The sequence below is a fragment of the Chinchilla lanigera genome, unplaced genomic scaffold, assembly GCF_000276665.1.
Source record: "Chinchilla lanigera isolate Chin_1 unplaced genomic scaffold, ChiLan1.0 scaffold00002, whole genome shotgun sequence".
Taxonomy (NCBI): domain Eukaryota; kingdom Metazoa; phylum Chordata; class Mammalia; order Rodentia; family Chinchillidae; genus Chinchilla; species Chinchilla lanigera.
Window position 1 is genome coordinate 2,683,686 of NW_004955403.1, and position 20,567 is coordinate 2,704,252.

The 20,567-nt window shown below is 47.3% G+C and overlaps 1 protein-coding gene across 8 annotated transcripts in view; it reads right to left on the minus strand.

Moving 5' to 3' along the window:
* Plcl1 (phospholipase C-like 1) overlaps positions 1–20,567 on the minus strand; it is a 261,560-nt gene that overhangs the window by 40,594 nt on the left and 200,399 nt on the right. For all 8 annotated transcript variants that reach the window (XM_013512003.1, XM_013512018.1, XM_013512022.1 and 5 more), the window contains exons 2-3: positions 7,157–9,631; positions 4,867–5,070 (exon numbers count right to left, since the gene is read on the minus strand). In XM_013512003.1, the coding sequence (XP_013367457.1) occupies positions 4,867–5,070; positions 7,157–9,631 (2,679 nt within the window). The remainder of the gene's footprint in view (positions 1–4,866; positions 5,071–7,156; positions 9,632–20,567) is intronic.

A 20,567-nucleotide genomic window follows, 5' to 3' on the forward strand; every position in this document is an offset into this window, starting at 1 on the left:
GTCTGTCCTTGAGGCACCAGGTGGTGAGGTGGTGTCCAGCCATCCAGTGTGGAGATGTAACTAGAGTGAACCGTCATGACCGGGGTTAAAGGTGTGCTCTGAAAACAAGACTAAAGCTACGTGCCTAAAAACACTAGTGTAGGATGGAACAAGTTAAACACGTTCACACTGTGACAGTGTCCACTGAAATGACAAGGCGCTGCCCACGGCTTCCGCACTGTGCTACACCATCCTCGGTCTCTGGCCACGGGCGTGGGGCTGCTGGACTCAGTGTCACCCCTGCATGCGTGAGCTCGGGGGCCACGGGCCAGCAGATGCAACACTGCAGCGGGACACAGGGGTCCCCAAGTCCCTCTAAAATTTCACGCTGCACGTCGCCGCTCTCCGTCCCACGCTGGGCAACACCTACAAAAACCAGCTTTCATCTTAACCACCCCCAAAGACTAGCCCCAAACACACATTCTCACTTGATTTGCAGTCTATAATTACTTGGCACTGATAGTAGAGACCGTGCTCTCCGTGTCTCTCCACGCCGTGGGGATTTTTCTAGAGAAAATGAGCTTGCAGTGAGTGGAAGCTCTGCTTGGTCTCTCAGAAACCTGAGTCAAACAAACAAAAAAACCTTAAAAATCACAGGGCCGTAAAGGGACAAGGGACTCAGAAATGGCCCTCCAGGTTCCAATCATGGTCCAGGAACAGTCCTGAAGAAGTGTCCCGGTGCTCACCCTCGGAGTCTGGGGTCCCCACTGCCCCTCTTCGTCATGGCTGGAGCAGAGCTGTCAGCTCCTCCTCCACGTCCCTGGCCTGTGCTGTCCTGAGCCAGGCCAGGAGGGTCCATCTGTGGGTGTCTTCCCAGGGGCTGCACACACCCACCTCCAGCCTCGAGGCGACACTGTCCCTCTGCAGCCATCGCCTCTTCTTCAGTCACCGCTCTCAGTAGGACACAGCCCTCTTCCTGGCATTGTGGGGACTGAGGACAGGACTACGTCCAAGCACATCTCACCTGCCTCCCCCACCCTGGGGCCCATGTGTCTCTGGGCAGGAAGGGCCCAGACGCACAGCCTCCACTCGGTTCACGCAGAAGCCTGAAGGGAGTGAGCTGGAACCTCACGGCTCAGAGATGCTTTCACATTTTAAAAGAGAGAAAAGTCTGGATCCGAAGGACTTGGTTGCAGTTTTGAAATCCTAAGTAGCCAGGAACAGACAGGCACAAGCTGTGTGGGGTGGGCAGAAGGACTGTGTCCTCCGGCCATCTCTGACAGAGCCACACAAATAGCCTGTTCTGCTACACAACACCAGGCTTGTTTGTTTGTTTGTTTGTGCTTTTTTTGAGACAGGGTCTCGCTGTGCAGTTCAGGCTGCCCTTGAGCTCACTTTGTAGCCCAGGCTGGTCTCGAACTTGCAACGATCCTCCTGCCTCAGCCTCCCGAGTGCTGGGATTACAGGCGTGTGCCACCATGCCCAGCAAGGCTTCGCATTATTGATAGAAACACAGCCTGCTGGAACAGAACTGAAGCTGCACCACTAATCTTAAAATGAGTTTTAGACCAGAAGAAATTTCTAGCTATTGGTTGATTAAGTATTTGGTAGTGGCTACCTCAGGTCATTGGCATGAGCTACAAAACACCTGCACCGACAAACTCAGGACCAATATTTTCAAGACCGTGTCCTCTCCCTTGGTGAGCAGCGCAGTGCACCTCTGGGCCGCGAGTGGATCCTCAGTAGACGTAGGCAACGGGTTCGCATGGACTGTGTCTGTGACACTGGGACAACGGGCCAAGCTCTCTGCTGAGGAAGGCTCTCGAGTTGCTGTTCGTCCCGAAGAGAGTCCGCAGCTCTGCCGTGGCCGCACTCCTTCCGCTTGCCGATATCTGTGCCGCTCGAGCACTGCAGGAACACGGACCATGTGCAGCCCGCGCTGTGCCCTGGGGAGCCCCTGGCCACGAGCCCCGAGCCCCGGGCTGTTCATCCGTCCGGCCCCCAAATGCACTTCATTCACAATGAAACTGTTGGAGGTTTTAGATTGCTTTTATGAGAAACTCGAAGTGACATAAAAGCTGAGTGGCAAGTACAGAGGGGTCCCACAGGGGCCTGTGCCGCCCCGCCTGTCCCGCTACTGACAGTGCTCACCACCATCGAGCAGCCAGCACTGCTGCAGTACTGCCGGCTAAGTCCACAGTGTGCATCAGGATGGACTCTGCGAGTTCTGAGGAGGACGTGATGAAACAGCAAAGCCCCTGCCCGGCCTCTCCGCGCCTCCTGCTCACCACCCCGGCCCCCGCCCGACGATGACTGACTTCTCTGCTGCCCCAGTAGTTTGCCTGCAAATGACTCAGATTCGTCCTTCCTGAGGGCAGGGTAGTGCTCCACCGTGCGTGCATCACGTTTTTTGTTGATGGACACACAGACCACTTCCAAGATTTGGCTATTCGAGTTGTGCTGCTGTAAACGTGGGTGTGTGTGTATCTGTGTAACAGGATGACTTTGACTGCTTCGGGAAGACACGTAGGAGGGGAAGAGCTGGCTTGGCTGGAGTCTCCAGTTTTAGTGTTCTGAGAAGTCCCCGCCCGCGTCTCCACAGTGGTGCACCAGTTCACATCCCAGCAGCAGTGCAGGGGCTGCTCTGTCCCACAGCCTTGCCAGCTCCCGTTATGGTCTGGTTTCTTGATGAAGACAGCTTTTCCTGGTGCGAGGAAAGTGACAGGATCTGTCCGTCTCTTTTCATACAATCCCCTGGATCTGCAGAGTAGCTCTGGCTAGTAGCTCTAGCTCTTTAAAATAAACACCTTTAAAATAAACACCTTCACCACAAGCGCTAAAGACCTCAACAAATACAGACCCTGAACCGTGAACACGGAGATCCCCCCCCAGAGCGGTCTCCCCAGAACCCACCCCAGAGGAACGCTCAGCAGCAGCACACCAGCGTCCTGTCCACGGGGCGCAGCCTGGGATGCAGGGACGGCACCCTCCCTCCCTACCAGTGTGAGAGCTCGTTTGTGTGGGGAACCTGAAATCCAGGCCTCGTCTGAAGGATTTCCGCCAGCCACAGCAGCCCATTTTAAATTTTGGAAAACCGCGTTCTGCCTGCCTGTCGCACCTAACAACGCAGAGGAGACAAAGGCGAGCACGGCTTCGGCGGTGGCAGCCGCAGGACAGGACAAAGCACCACCAGCGATGTGAGCGGAACGGCCTGCACGCCGGGAGCTTATTAAGGCCCGAGGACCATGCCAGCAGGTGCTTTTCAGCACACGAGGAAGAAGTGATTTCGCTGTCTCTATGGCAACTGGGACCCTAATTTCACCTCTTAGATGGCAATTATACCTATTCACTGAACAGCTTTCAAGGCCCGCTTTTATGATGAAAAAATTGATTTCATGAAAATTGAGGCTCAGGCCCAGGGTGAACTTTCCCCGCACCATGCAGCGCAGCCCGGGCCCTCGGGAAGCCGCCGCGGGGCACCTGCCCCACGCTCTTGGCCCGCAGCTTTCAATGGCGTGTTCGGTTTTCCTTCCTTAGCGTCTCGTTAGTCACAGGACCGGCAGATTCACTGTAGAGTTTGGCAAGCACAGAGCACACTGAGAGGAGAGAAACGCGGCCTCCTCCCTCTCCTCACACAGAAGCAGCGCACCGGTGCCACACGCGCGGAAACACAAATCCAGCCCCGCTGTGCCTCGGCCCGGACCGCAGCGCCTTCCCAAAACACGTCACAGCGCCTCTCCGTGTCACACACACCTCTCCAGTGCTGTGTGTATGACTTCAGCAGAGTACGTGGATTATTACACTGGACTGACCTGACACGTCCCTGTTGGCATTATTAAAAGTAAATATTCACACCTCTGTTATCTTAGAATTAAGTCCTAAGAAAGGAAATACACAGAGCCAATTAATAAATATTTTAACCTATATCATCATTTTCTCGTATATATAGATAAATGTACACATACGTATGTACCATTTGTTTTCCCACTGGAGGCAGGTGGATGAGCGCCCCACTTCCCTTATATGCTGCATCAGAGGAGCCACACTGCAAAGGGAAAGGCCGGTGTCAGGGTGCCAGGAAGAGGGGTGTTCACACCTTTCTTTGGACTTTGCTAGAGATGGGCCTTGCCATGCGGCCAAGCCCAGCGCCCCGTGAGCCTCTGCCTCGCGTGCGGCTCAGGTGGGGCAGCACATGCTCCTGGCCCACCGCACTGCCGCCCTCCCTCTAATTAAAAACATGCTCTCAGATTAAATATGTTGTACATCTTTATGTTTTCTGAAGGGGGAAGGGCAAGTTCCCTGGTCCCCTGTGGTCACCTCTGTTTATGTCTCACCCCTTCTCTATTTCACGTAACAGAAGGGACAGCGCTGAGCTTATATCCCTCCAACAAGACACCTCCACTCCTTTGCCACTCAGCAAGGCTATGCGTCAATTCCAGATGATGGAATATAAGCAAAGCAATCTAATTACTTTGAGAAAGTCCCCAAAGCAAAAAGGCATGTCCTCCTCCTCTCAAGGTTCCGGACAGTCAGAACACAGATGTTATGGCTGGATCCTTGGCAGCAAGCACAGGCCATGAGCATAAGGGCCCTGCTGTGGAGGGAAGCAGAGAACAAGGAGCCTGGCTTCCCAAGCATCTGCCCAATACTCCCCTGGACGATGGCGCGCAGATTTCTATGGGGAAGAATAACGCTTTGCCATCCATGAACAGTTGCATGCAGTGGCTATAAGAATCCCCGCATCCTTCTTCTTACTGATTAACAGGCAGAGCTGAGTGGGCCCTGCTAGCAGCGACGGCTCTGTGCAGGTCCCCAGGCCTCCACACAGGGCCCTGACACTGGGACAGTGCACGCACACAGACAACACCCACGGGCCACGTTTCCTACCAGGTCATAAGCAGCCAGCATCCTCTTCTGCACGTCAGGAACGGTGCCCAGAGGTTCCAGGTACGGGAAGGTGTCTCTCATCACCAGGGAGACGGAGGGGCTGTTGTCGCCGGTGATGAGCCTCGAGGACAGCGTGAGCAGGCACTGCTTCAGGCTGGCGATGGGCGGCAGCCCGCACAGCTCCTTCACGGACACTACGGCGTTCTGGGGCGGAGAGCACAGTCACACGCTGCACACGGCCGGCACCCGGCCTGGCACACAGGCATGCCAGGCAGAGCCCGCTGCGGGGCTCCCTCAGAGGAGCACACTGGACCCAGCCACGCCAATGCACTGGGGCACCGAGACCACGCAAGGATGACACCACGACTCCTTCAGCCTCTACCTCAGCCACGTGCACCCGAGCGGAGTGGTGGAGACCAAGGTCCCAGAGCAGAGCGGGCAGCGCAGCAGCTGCAGTGGGCGCTTGGAATCTCACCGACCCATCTGTGCACCAGGGGGCCTGGAAGGCGCCTCCTCCCTCAGGCACTGCCCGGGAGCGGCTGCTCACCCTGTGCCCCAGCCCACCGATGGGCGGCAGTACCTCATCACCCCCAAAACACCACACACGCAGGTGCACGCACACACACACACACACACACACACACTGAAAACGTGTCTCATGCAGAGCTGCGTTTGTCCATGCCACAGTCTAAGAAATCATTTTCAACAGGAGTGACGACTATTTTCCACTTTATTAACAGTGAACAGGAGCTACTGAGTGTCTCATTAATTGAATCACAGTGATTGTATTCATTTTTCCAATGATTAGGCTCCACATCACCCTTAGCCCAAAATACTTTCTGTTAAGATATATAAATTAGGAATGCTTCCTGGGAACACCTTACACCCAGCTCTTCTTAATGTGTATTCTAAACATATAAGAGATATAAAGCATACATTTAAAGAAATATATAAAATGTACTGTACAAAGTCATGTATAGAAATGATGTCTAAGTAATCTAAGGATGCCCAGTTGTGCAAAAATGGTATCAGAAAATGCCACATAGAAAATGCGGCTATTTGGAGCCTATAGCAGTTAAGGCAACACACCTCAAAACAGGTAGTTACAATCCAACTGTGATGTATGTACACGACTGTTTTCTACCATTTGGGCTATCTGAAATCTATTTTAAGCCTATTCCAGTATTTCTCTGTTGAGGTGACAAAATTAAAAAGTTTTCCGTAAGTCAGGGGTTTGTGGCTCTGAACCATGCGAAAGACCCCAGGCTTTGGTGTTAGGTGCTCCTAGACTGAAAGTTTAATGCTGATACTTATCCCCTGCAACATCAGACAAATGACTGAACCTCCACAAGTTTATCTGGTGTCTCGAAAGTAGGGGTCTCTGCAGAGGACCACTCCAGAACACACTGGCTAAAGCAACACGGTGAACTGGGTCATGTTCGCTCTGCACTGTGCAGAGATGTGGTCAGTGCTTGCTGGCTGGCTGTGGCTTGGCAGCCTTGGCCCGCACCTGTGGGAAGGTGCCAGCAGCGGGCATACGAATTCAGGCACAGAAGGACACTGACCCTGGACTTCTGCACGGCCAGCAGGGCACACGCACACACACTCACCAACGCGCGCACTGCCCCTGTGGTGCAAGTGTAACCACTTTTCCTACCTCGTGTGGAACACACCGATGCGACTGGAGACCAGCACTAACGCACTCCAGAACACAGACAGCCGGGATGAACCCAGAACCTGCGTCCTCTCATCTCAACCACGTTTATAAGAGAAGGCTGAATAATTTCCAGCAAATTTAACTGTTGAATTTTGTTTAATTTTGTTTGTTCTCATAGGTCCTAATTTATTATTACACATTTAAACAACTAAAAAATAAGCTTAACAGCTATTACATTTGCTTTGATGTCAAATTTCCCTCTATACTCTTCTCTGCAAATGTTTACATGTACACCTATACTTAGTATGTTTGAACACACTTTTTGTTACACATATTTTCATGCTACTTCACATCACTCCATCCGTGTGCACGTAGATCAGTTCTGCTATGCACTAAGGATGTTTATTGGAGACACAGCATTTTACTAGTTGATTCTCCATTTGACTGGCTCAGGTGAGGCTGAACTAGCCGTGGTGCTCACAATTAGAAACAAAACACATCAGCACTGTCACAGGCAGCACCCGACACACGTCCACAATCTGTCATCCACACAGCACACGTGAGCACATCTCACGAGCCGGATCATTCACATGACACGGCACCCTGGTGGGGGGGTGGGGCTTGCTCTCCTACCTGCATGTTTTCTCTCATCTCGATGGCTTCCCGTAAGGGATGAGCTGCTATCTTGAAGACATCATCGATGGTTTTGAGGCCGATGCTCCTGAGCATGGTGTACTCCCGGACCTTCTTCCCCATCCGCACAGAGAGGCTGCGCTTCTGCCCCTTCCCCCCGCCACTCCGATTCGTGATCGCTACGTGGACAAACAGGGTCACATGCTCCATAATGTCGCCCACGAAGGAGCGCAGGGGAATGTGCCGGTACCCGGGCTGCAGGCATTCAAACGGGATGGTGTACTGCCCTATAAACTCATCCCCGATGTAGTCATCATCCAGAACCACAAAGCGGATCATGGCCAGCTCGGGAAGGTTTACTTGGAACTCGAAAGTTTCATCAAAAATAGGATTATCGCTGTTTTGCTGCACAGTTTTAGTTCTTTGCTCGGCACAGTCAGCCGGGATTCCGTGTATTTCCACGCACACGTAGGGATCGATGACATCTCCTTTGGCACACGCTCCCTTGGGCTTTGGGAAATTCTGCCCACTGATGATCTTGATGTGCAGGGCCAGAGGAGACACGCCAGGCACGACGCCCTTCGTGTTGGCGCTGAAGTAGGAAACTTCATCCCGCATGACGGATGGCCGCAGAACATAGCCACAGCCCCCATTCTGAAGGAACCAGCCCGTGTGCAGGTCCATCATCGGACCCGGAGTCTGAAAATTCATTGCCACAATCTGACAGCCACAATTCCAAAAGTCCTGTGGGTTCAAGTTACTGGAGTCAATCCGCATGGCACTTGGGTAGACCCTTGATAAAAACTTCTTATTATAATTCACAAAATCTTCTGGGTATTCATTCGCAATCCGGCTGGCCTCTGTTTCACTAAATGAACAAACTTCCCAATAGTTCTGGCTTTTCATAGACAGTTCAAAGTCCCTGTACTGAACAGATTTACAAATGGATACCAAATCAGACAGCTCACGACACAGCCATATGTGTTTCTGCTCACCACTGTCATCGACAGACATCCGGCGAGACATTTCGGCCTCTTCATCTTCATCTGTGACTTCTCCTTCCAGTGCGTCTGAGTCAGAAGGCAGCTTCTTTCCCTTCACGATAATCATCCTTTTCAATTTTTCTGGTGACGGGAGGTAGGATTCGGACGGCAAGGGGGCTTCCGTGTAGAGTTGATCGCCGAAGACCTTCTCCATCTGTTGCGCCATGACCTTCTGCTGCAACAGGGAGCAGTGGTTCCCCAGGCAGAGGATGAGCGGGTACTCGGAAGCAACGAAGGCAAATTTATTAATCACCTCCAGGACACTCTGGAAGGACAGGGGTGTGCTCATGTTATTTCGATTGCAAAGGATCGGTTCGTTATCTGGACCATCGCTTACGTCCAGTTCAACGCTGCGACAGCCCATTTTCAAAGCTCTCACGTAGCCATTGACATCAGCCGGGCCCCGGAACTGGTCTTCTATTAGGTAGGTGTTATGGGAGGCATTGATGTAGTAGTGAGACAAGGGCTGGCTCATATCTTGGGCAACCTTCTTTTGCTCGGGATCAAAAATGTCACATTCTGGTGACAGTAAGTACTGAGTAAAGCCATCGATGGCAAGAAACCCCTTCTGCCGCCCTTCCTCAGAAAGCTCGAACCTCCTGATGATGTCCAAGCACATCCCCTCAGTGATGTGGGCGACCCCTTGCTCCGCTTCCAAAAACAGCATGAGGTCATCGGCATCCAAATATTCTTTGTTTTTTGATATCTGCACAAGTAAGAAGTACACTTCTGGCCGAGTGCAAAGTTCACAAAAAGCTTCACAAAACTCCTCTTCGGTCACTCGGGTGGTTAATTTTTCTTTGCTCTTCTGGATTTCTTTAAACTTTAACCTGATCTTGGATTCCTTCAGGGTAGGGTTGAGTTGTTTTATTAACTCGACAGCGGTGTCTTCCAACATAATCCCATTCCCATCAACATCTGCGGCTTCAAACATTGTTTTCAACCACAAGAACCGTGGGGTGTTCTGGTTGCCCTCCATAAAATCCAGGGGTTGTTTACTACGAGACACCAGGTAACGCAGTCCAGACACCCAGATGTTGGCGACATCAGCGGAGTTGGCCACCAGGTCCAGAGACTCATAGTTTTCCCCATGGAGTATGGAAAAGGCACAGTCCTCGCAGATCTGGTCCGCAAGCCCATTGTTCCTGAAGGTTTCTGTGCTCTTCCCCAGCCGGACCTCCTTGATGTCTGCAATGTCCAGCTTGGCCTTCTCCTGGTCTTTCTTGGAGGGCTCCCAGCGAAGGGCCTGGAGGTCAGTGTCCAGGGTGAAGAAGCGGTTGTAGATGCGTGAGTTGGGCCGCACCTTCTTTAGCTCGCAACCGGCCTGCATGAAGCTGATGCAGTCGTGGGCGCTGCTGATCTTCTTCTCTGAGGGCATGCTGCTGAAAGACACGGTCTTCTTCCTCCCGCCACATTTCTGGTTTGAAGGGTCCTGTAAAGTAATTGGCGAACAATGAATCAAGCTCATTTAGAAACTAGACACACACAGAAACACTCCAGGGACTTCTGAGACACCACTGGGAGATGGTGGTTATGTGAACAGAGGGCAGGCTAAAATTTACCCTTCACTCTGTCAGAAAAGAGGCACTCCTAACAGATTTGTTATGACCAGGCCGAAAGAAATTTGTTTTGCAAATGTCCATGTGTCATTTCAATGAAAGAAAGTATTAAGCATGCATTTCTGGTATTTGTTTATTCCTGTGGATTTCTCAGGAACCCCTCCTACAGGACATCAAATGTCGCCTGTTGAGGCCAGCAGGTCGCACACAGGTGAAACATGCTAGGTGGTGCTGTGCTTCCTCAGTGAGTCTGGTCCCTCACCCACGGCCCTTGCAAAATCCAGGCCCGGTCTTCTGAATGCTCAAAATACACCAGGATGGGTTTCCTCTCAGCCTTGGACTGACCACAGTATCTGGTACTGTCAATTCCTTTACACTGAACATCTGACAGATGCCACTTCAAGTTGCATATTTCTTTAGACCTTTTACTCATTTTAATAATGCTCCCAACCACATTACCAATTCAAATTATTCTCTCCCAAACACATTTCCCCAGAGCATCTTAATGGACACTTAGAGCGCCCGAATCTATCAGCATTCCAAAGAGACAGTATGGTGTCTACAGAGGGGATTGGGACCAGGTCAAAAGGATCCCAGGATTGGGACCTTGTCTCAAAGAAAGGCATAAGGGAGGGGTGAGGAGGCAGGGTGCAGAGATAAAAATAGGTTATATGCATGTACAAACATGCCGAAATAAACTACTACTCCGTGAGACTAATATGAACCCATTTAAGAAGTAACTAGCTCAAATTGCTATTATTCCACTCACTGGAGCTGTGACCTTGGGAAGTCACTTAACGTCGCTGCATCTTAGCTTCAGCTTTTCAAACAGAAATTAGTAATCTGCATAAATAATACATTGTTACTGCACAAATCAAAAGAGAAAATGCTCCTGCCTGTTCTTTGTAAAGTTAGTGTGTGCAAGGCCACTCTTGGGCAGGAAGAAGAGTATGTCACCTGCCTAGGACCATCACTGGGAGACCACAGGCAGACACTGGCCAGGTCTGGGAAGCCACAAAAACTGAACTCATTCTGGACTTCTGAGTACCAAAGGCAGACCATCAATGGTGCACCGAAGATGCAGTACCACTGGTAAACCTCACCGCGGGCAGTCTCTTCCCAGAGGCGCACTTACCAGGGCCTTCCTGTGGTATGATTCAGGAAAAGCAAGAGATTTATTATTTAATTGACTAAAATCCTGCCTATGAAAAGGAAACAAAATTTGCTTTAGTTCTGCGGTGCTGGTGGGTGATTCACTGACTCAAATGTGCGTCAGATCTCCAAGTGACAAAGACATAAATTACCCAATTCAGAGTACAGAATATTGCTTCTCTGTGGCCTGGCATTTGGCAACTTAGCTCCTGCTTTCTCAGGGAATTGCTATTTTTAATTATCACATAGTGGTCAATTTCCTCACCCTCAGGTTAAAAAACAACCACAACTCCTCAGCTGCTTATACGCATATGCTCTGTTAGAACCCATTTAATCTGTCACAATCCCACAGTGCAGCAGGGTCACAGATTTTGCACATTCTTGCACACCCCCAAGGCAGGCACCTAACACGAAGGTTGGAGTGGGGTTCACCCACCCGGTAAAATAAAGACGGAGACTGAATATGACGGCAAAGAAGGCTGCGACTCCACCTTTAAAGCCAGCCGTTTGACTTGTCTCTTATGCCAAGAGCTTTCACATTAAAATGATTTTTGTGTAAGAAGATCCTGTTCCAAATAGAATTCTTGTCAGCAGAGCTGTAAAACCCCCGGTAGTTCCTCACAAGCCTAAAACGGGAAATTAGATTTCTGTGTCCCATGTGTCTACCACCACCATCGACAGCTTCCCTCTCATCCTCTCCGCTTTGTGACGATATCTTCTTAAATCAAGGCTTCTCCTAGTAAAAGAAGCCTTCAGTTGAGAGACAAATACTTTTTATCCAGCCTGCAAAAGTATCTACCTGCCCTATAATGTTTATATCCTGCCTTGACCTGCAATTTCTACAAGATTAGAAAACTTATCCCAAAATGCCTTAAAACCTGGAATCAGGAGAAAGACATGATTCTTAAGTTGTCGTCTCATAGAGGACAACATCCAAAGTTATTACAAGGCCCCAAATGAGCAAAAACCTGGCCAAAGCATGTGCGAACAAGTAATCAGCTTGTCTGCTGATGCCGAGTGCCAAGATTGTGTATATTAAAACATGCTGGAAAAGGTTCAGGACTCCAGTGTCCCTGTAGTTCTGCCACAGTGAAGGAAAATTTCCGACTCAGACAGCAGTCGCTTTCCACGTTCATGCTACCACTGGCTTTGGCAGGCTCAGAGGGGAGGTGAAGATGGGGTTCCAGGGAACGGAGGGTGGGTGTCCCAAACCTTTGGGCCTTCTTCATGGCCACGATCTGTTTGCCAGAGCCTGACCCCCACTCCTGCGCCCCCTCGGAGAGGTCTCGGCAGGTTTGCAGGGAGAAAAGAGTGGTGAAGGTTGAAAACAGTTAAAGAATCAGTTACAGGTCTCCATTGTTGATAAATACAGGAAGAATGAGGAAGGGATGGGAGCGATGCTGTGGGCACGTTCCAAGAGAAGCCAGGCTTGTTGTCAGCTCAGACGCACTCGTCTCAGGTCCGGCTAAGCAGACAACTGGACAGGCTCCGATGGTCCTGACAAACACCTATCCAGCAGACTTTTATAAAGTAGGAGGACCTTTCAGTTTTTCAAAGCTAAATGTCCTCACTCTGAACCAAGACAAGAGGCCGAAGACCCCTCCCCTGCCCCTTGCCCTATCTTTTGCGCTTCTCTTGGAACAGGAACAACAAACCAAGCTCCAGTCCCCAGGGCTGAGCTCTGTGCTGTGACACTCTGTGCTTGAAACCCCAGGTCAGCCTCGTGTCCTATGCGGCACAAGGAGTGCTCAGGTATGGAGCCAGCCAGTCCTACATTCCATGCTGAGGTTTCCAAGTTATCACCTCCCATGAAGGGGTCATTTAAACAAGTTCAAATAAAAAAAAAGGAACTTGAATGATCCTGAACATTCCAGATAGCACTTCACATTTCAATCTACTGTATTCTTAAATAAATACCTTGTAAAATGTTTAATCACCAGAATTAAGAGCAGTTTCAAAATTCACTAAAGTAAGACATACACGTGTTATTCTTTCATTAAAACAACACAAGACATCGATTTGCCTATATGCAATATTTCTAAAGTATTCAGATCCACCAAGGATTGGATAAGGAAATTGTGGTACTTTTATATAATGGAATCTTACTCAGCTACAAAAAAAGATAAACTCGAGGCCTTTATAGGTAAATGGTCACAACTAGAGACCATACTCATAAATGAAATAAATCAGACTTGCATGTGCAAGCACCACATTGTCTCATTAGTATAAAAGAGTTAATTTAAATTAGGAGGCATGATAGACATTGTGAGATAGGAAAACACTCAATGGTAAAGGGCAACTGGGATGTGGGAAAAGAGAAAGGAAAGAAGGAGAAATTTTGTATGTATGTATACACAGGATAGTTAATATAGTTGTTCTACTGTCTTCTATTTCTTTGCTGAAAGAAACTGTCAATGAGTCCTTGATTGATCAATATTGCATGTCTCTGTTTTCATGAGAAACCACTTTGAAGATATCAATATGTAATATAACACACATTAATTTCCTACCACTTTGTTTGTAGCTCTGTATTGTCTGTACTGTTCTTTTGCTATTTTGTAAAAGGTTGTCTGTCTGTTAATGTTTTCCTCCTTTTATTTTTAAAATTAAAAAAAGAAGTATTCAGATCCCAAAGACAATTTCTATCTATTCTCATGTGATAGGCTCATTTTTAATCTTAGAAGTCATTTTGAAATATAAACCAAAGGCCAAATATTGGGGATTTTCTTCATTATTTTCTACAACATTGTTGCTTAAGAATAAGATACCAATCATAATTAAATGAGACTCTCTCTTCTGTAACAGTAAAGTGTTTTAGCTCTTTAAATACTTTATTAAACTAAAATTGTAAAAATTTACTCACATCAGCTAAATTAATAAACCTGTTTCCATTAATCCCCACTGACATGTTTCTCTCTGAGCCCAAGAAGATTAGAAATGCTCCAAATTCCTTAGTGAAACTCAACAAACAAATCATTTTCTTTACAGCACACTCATAAGCTAGGGAAAATCTGCTTATTTGGTGCAAACACAGCTTTGGCTCTCATTCATGAAAATGTTAAATTATTTCCATGTAATAATTTCAGGGAAAAGTATACTGAAGTAACCCAAAAACGTGGATTCATTTAATGCTGCAGAGCTGTACGGACATAAAAGGGATAAAATGGTAATGTTATGTGATATATGCTTTGATACACTTACAAGGTATACTAGAGCATTAAGTAAAAATTAAAGCTGAACATAAACAAAAACTTTTAATCATTAACTGTTCCCCTCAACAAACCATCAGACACCTTTAATGATTTGATCAGTCTTCTACTCTTACGTCTGGTAACCTGAGCAACTTCTTTGAAGATAACAATATGTAATATAAAAACCACTGTTAATCCCTATCATTTGGTTTGAAACCCTGTATCATTTTTAATGTCCTTGCATTGTTTTGTTTGTATTTTGCTATTGTTCCCTTTTTTGTACTGTTTTCATTAAAATAAAAATTAGAAAAAAATTAAAGCTGAGTAAAAGAAACATCAGGCCCAAGTTTCCGTGCCTCTGACACGATGAACATTGTTTAACATCTAGGATACCATCCCATCCTCCTTTTCTTTTTTAGCAAGCAGTTGTTAAGTAACCAGCTCTCAAGCAACTCTTGGCGAAAACAGAACAAGTTAGGAAAGCCTTAAAGAACAGAAATCAAAACATCAGTTGTCAAACTACGATGACAAGTAATCTTTGCTTCATGAAGCAGAAATCCAGCCGCATAAATCCAGCACATGAAGGTGACATTCTCTAGTAGCGTAAGAGGTGGGAGTAAACCTTATTTGTAAAAAAAGTCTCTCAAAAATGTCTCAATAAAATTTAGTAGGTTATAACTAAAAGACAAACACAAATATAGACATATCAGCCTTATCATCACAGGGCTATAAATCATGACAGTACACTACTGAAATTCATTCTGATTTCAGGAACTTCCAAATCAAACTCAGAAACAAAAGGTTCATTTGAAACCCTCCAAAGCTTGCATGCAGCGCAGTCTAGAATCCAGAAGAGTTCCAGCCCTGGGCACAGACAGGCCTCTTGTCTTTGATCATTTGGTGACTACTACTAGACATCCAGTGCTGGGGATTAGCACATGGAGAGCTGAGGAAAAGTAAGGTCTCAGTTTCATCAAAAGCACACTATTCTGTTAGACTAGATGCTGACCAGACTCAGACAGTGCAGTGGCGGCCACACACACTAGGAGCAAAGACACCGAGGAGCTGACACAGAGTCCTAACAGAGGGATGAGAGCAGGGAGAACAAGAAACAAGAGAGCAGGAGCGGTCCAGGTTTCTGGTGTGAGCGAGAGGCGAGTCAGAGTATCACCAAGTGAGACAGAATGCATCAGGGGAGAAGACGAGTCTGTGCTTGCTCTGGCCGTGGGGGTGAAGATATCCAGAGGAAAGTTGGACACAAGCGCGGAGCCTCGTAGAGACACACGGCTGCACATGCAGAGTTGGGAGGCTTAGCTACAAAGCATGAGCTGCACCTGAGATGCTAACGTCACCCACAAGGCAAGCAGGGAGAAAGGGGCTGACCCCAAGGAGCACCTGTACTTTGAGGCAGGCAGAGGAGGAGACATTTACACAGGAAGCCAAGGGGTAAGAGGCCAGAAGAAGGGCTTGCGTGGAAGCCGAGACTGGGAAAGCACAGAAGAGCTCTCAGGAGAATTTACTGGATGGGCAGCTAACTGCTAACTTTGACAAGAAAATGTCTTCTATTCCCTTCAGGAGGTGATGCTAAAAGAAAGTACAAGAGCCAAATTACAGTCACGTGAAGAGCTAAGTGGGAGAGCTGAGGGGAGGAGAGGAGCAGAGACCATGGCTCTGTGGTAGGGATGAAGGTTAGGATGGCCACAGTAGAATAAGCAAGGGGGAGAGCAGCCCCATGAGACCAGGGCAATGGGCAGAGGCAGAGAGTGACCAGCCCGGGGAAGGCGTGCCTTAAAACCTGGACTCCATGACACACAGCGGTTAAGCAAAGCAATCCAGTTGTGACACACACACACTTGTCCAAGGTGCTGGTGCCCAGGCACACACCCACATTTCACTGTTAGGTGGTCCTAAGAAAATTATTCTCCCACACCAGCCCAACCCAAGGAGGGAGGGAGTAGGATTATTATCACTGCAGATCAAGTAGGAGAAGAATTAGACCATTAACTCCTACTGACATTTCCAAAGTTATTTTCCCACAATAAACTCAACTACTTAGTGCACAGTCACTACTGTCAACAGCACATGACCCAGCCAGTGTCGCTGTGTGATGCAGGGGTGTGGAGGGCCCCACAGCCGCCATGCTGTGAGCCACGAGCTCTCCCCATGGCTCCCTCCACCTCCCTCGTAAGAAGCTGATTGTCCCTGAACAACATGTTCGTCTATATCATCTCAGAAATCAACAGAAATAAGGCACAGCTAAGTTCATACACGCACATATCTCTCAGCAATTAAGTGTCTTCTATTTCATTTATAAATGGTGAGGCTTTCAAAGACATGTACCAAAGCCTTCTCCTTTAGGAAGCTGCCTTAGTTACTTTTCTCACTGCTGAGACAATACCTGACACCCAAAGTTAAAGGAGGAAAGGTTTATTTAGCTCACAGTTTGCAGAGGTTTCAGTTCATAGTCAACTGGCTCCAAGGCAGACTGGGATGGTTGAGGGGCATCACAAAGGAGAAACAGTTTATGGTGGGCAGAAGCAGTATACAGCGAATGAACAAAGCAGCAGCAAGCAGTCAGCAACTCTTTCTGCCCCTTACATCCTATCTGGGCTATCACCCACACCCAGGGCAGCCTTAATCCTAGCATCACACCATGAATCAATCCCAGCATCACATCCTTGATCCCAGCAGCACATACCCTAGATCCAGTCACCTCTGAAAAGCCCCTCTTATGACCACATGAGGCTTTGGGGGTACGTCAAAACACAAGCCAGAAGAGAAGAACACTCCAATTTATATACTGCACAGGGATGGGATACTAAGACCACAGGAAATCAGCAACCCTCTAAGGCTTCTGTCAATCATTCTCTTCACTGAAAGCAAAAATTATCGATGCTCTGCAGGCAATGCTGGTCGTGAGAAGTTTAGAAGTTTAACTAAATGACTCAGCAGGGTTCCAGGTCCTCACTTTGTAAGCATCCTCAGTCTGTGCAAGAGAAGGGCAGAGAGATGGTGTGAGCACTACAACTGCCCTAGGGCGGGTAGTCTGCATAGAAGATAAGACAGGAAAAGAGGATCCCCCCTCTTTTTGCTCTTGTTGCTTTTGCTGTCTTCTGCCACCTTGAACTGTTGCCTCTAATGTCACGTGCCATCCTGCCTTGGAGCCAGCTGAGTATGACTGAAGCCTCCACAGACTGTGAGCTAAATAAACCATTCCTGCCTTAATTTTGGGTGGTGGGTGTTTTGTCAATGAGAGAAAAGTAACCAAGAAAGGCAGCCTGTCTCCTGGATGGTATGAAGGGGGAATGAGGAAGGGTGGATCTGCTTCTGTTCTTGACAGGAGCTCCAGTCTTCGCCTTCAGCTTGGACATGGCCTCCTGGCTTCCAGCACAGATCCTTCAGCCTTCTGGTATAGATTCTTCAACCTCCATCACAGAGCCATGGGCCTCCTGATACGGACTCGCACGGCCACTACAGCAAGCGCCAGACCTTGTACTGAACCCTTCGGTCTCCAGCGTGCAGACACCCTCCGCAGTCTTCCTCATGCAACTCTGTGGCTGACCATCATAAGCCGGTCTTGTAATCTCTGATACATTTGTGTATCTTCTGTTATATCTCCTTCTCCAGTCAAACCCTGACTGATACACACACCCTCACTTTCCAGTTAACCGCAGAACCTTCCTCACTCATCCAGCTGCTGCCTGCATCAAATCACTCTGCTAGCACTGTGCGTTGGTGGCACCACCATGAACACATGAAGTGGACACCAGGAAAGTTCACCTGACAGTGACCAGCAGCCTCTAAGGAGTGGCTTGCTGCCATCAGCCCTGTGCATCCGAGACAGATGTCTCTGCCTCATGCTCACAAACACCACGTGAAAATCCATCAGGAGCCTTGCGGCTGACAGCAGAAATGCCAAGAACCCAGTGGGCTTGGACAGGAGACAGGACCGTGTCCCTCCCGGGCAGACCCCGCTCAGATACCCTGTGGAGCTTGTGCAGCCAGCTTTGCCGTGTCCATGCGAGGGTTAATTGGAGGTGCTCTGTGTCCAGAATGGCGTGTCATGTCTCTTCAGAAGGAAAGGCCCCGATGACAGATTTCTAAACGTACATTTTTCATATCTGTGACACTGAAGCAGGGTTGTTCAGTGTTATTATAGATATTAAATGTAATGCCCCAACTATCCCATGTAACATGATGTCTAATTAGGGCCCCAGCAGAAATTGATACATAATTGGAAAATCTTTATAGATATGTATGTTTTCATTCTGATAGTTCATATTTACTTAAAATACTTTATTTGAAAAATTAAGTATCAGCAGGAATGAAACATTATTACATAGAGTTTGTTTCACAAATGCTCCCGACAAAATTTCCCATTGCCCTTTCTGTGCCTAATTGCCAGTTCACAGAATAATTTCTCCTTCATTGTGACTTTTCAATTTTTAATGGTAATATTTTCCCTTAAAAAAGAAATGCCAATATAGTACTTACATTGCTTTTAATCACTTTGGAGTTTAAACCCAGTCTCTGATAATCTAAGCGTATTTAGAACTGAAAGCAAAATGCTCAATATGTTAAAAAATATGCATAGGTGCTATGTTAGCATAGGTGCTAACATACCAGAAGGCATAGGTGCTATGGGGGCTGAGTTTCAGAAACAGATGTGATACAAAAATCACACAGTTACACTGATTAAAGTGGAAATAAGAGAAACATAATCAGCCTTGCTTCAAAGTTTAAAGTCTGCATTAACAAAATACCTTGAAAAATAGTCAACTTCCAGAATTTTGTGGTTGTCTGTGCAACATTTGGTAAACACAAGATTCTGAAGTGCATGCATCACTTATCGATTCCAATCAGGGCGTACGAGATGTGCAACAGGTGTGGTAGAGGCAGAGTGAGGCTATTTGAGAAACAGACGCACGTAGATGTGGATAGCAAGAAACATGTGCTCATTAAAAAACAACAGAATAAGGGGCTGGGGACTTAGCTCAGCGGCAAAGCGCCTGCCTGGCAAGCGCAAGGTCGTGAGTTCAATTCCTGATGCCGGAAGAAAAAAAAAAAAAGAGAGACTATTTTTAAACAATAAATTTACTTTTAAAATGCAGTTTGTAAATATTTGTGACTTAGGACAAGGAGACTCAATTTCGCTGACATAAAAACCTAATTCTAGTCAATGAGTCTACCTACAGCTGAAGCTGCTGTCCAGCGGCAGAACACCAGCCGAGCAAGTGCAAAGCTCTGGCCTCCATCCTCAACATGGAGAAAAAAAGGAGGCAGGTCTTCACAGACATTAAAACTAAGTTATTTTAAACTACCCAATCCAACATTTCTTCTCTACTAAATCCTTAATAGCAACCTCAGATCCTTCTGTCATATGGATCCCTGAGCCATATACAAAGAGATCATCAATTCCCAAAACCATACATAAAGAGACCCCAGCGCTGTGTGGAAACATTCCTAATATTTCCCCCTCATACGATGAGAAGAGAATATGCTCTTTGGGACCAGCTACCCTAGGGATAGCAAAAGCTCTGGATCAATGGCCAACTTGATGTGAACATCACGACGAATCTGATTAAAGGTTTCAGGTCTTACCATCACTTTTGGAATGGGTTAGAGGCACCTAACATGCTAATCCTGATTGCATAACCACTGATTAACTGCACATCAGCATCTGTCTGTGTGCAAGGGACAGATGGCCGATCTCAGAGCGAGAGTTCTCCCCACAGGAACTCCAGTGTGAACCCAGCTTCTCCAGTGATTCTCAGGGAAGACTCCACAGTCAGAGGGGAAAAAATTCTCATTTCTTAATTTAAAAAAAAGGAAACTATGTAAGGATAGCTTTTACTTAAGATAAAAGTCAAAGCCCATTAATACCATACTGATAGAAATGATTGAAGTAATTAAATTCCTTCTCCCCCTCCCCGTTGGATTAGGGGTTAATAATTTTATACACCATTACCACCCAGGTGTGTGATTTGTGCCAAACAAAATTTTATGTCCTTCACTTGTATTTGTCAAAAACAGTGTATTTCCCAGCTTAATTCAGAGAGCTGTGTCAAGGATAAAAGGAAACGAAGCACGCTATGATGATGAAGCAGAAATGCAGACTGTCATCTTCATGCAGTTCCAAAATAGTGAGTTCTTATGAATGTCAGTAAAATACAGCAGTGTGTTCAAAGAGCAATAAATTCTTCAGATAGTAAGGTTTATTCCAGGGATGTAAGAATGGATCAATATTAGACAATCCATAAACAAAATCTAATAAGTAGGTTAAAATAGAAAAACAGATCAAAGAGAAAGGTTTTCGAGTAACCAGCTTCTCCAAAGACATTCAAGTAAAACAGCCTTAGTTCCCAATAAAACTCTCAGGAAACTGGGAAAAGAGGAAAACTTCCTTAACATGATCAAAAATATTTCAGAATCTTAGAGAAAACACCCTACCAATTTATGAAGATTT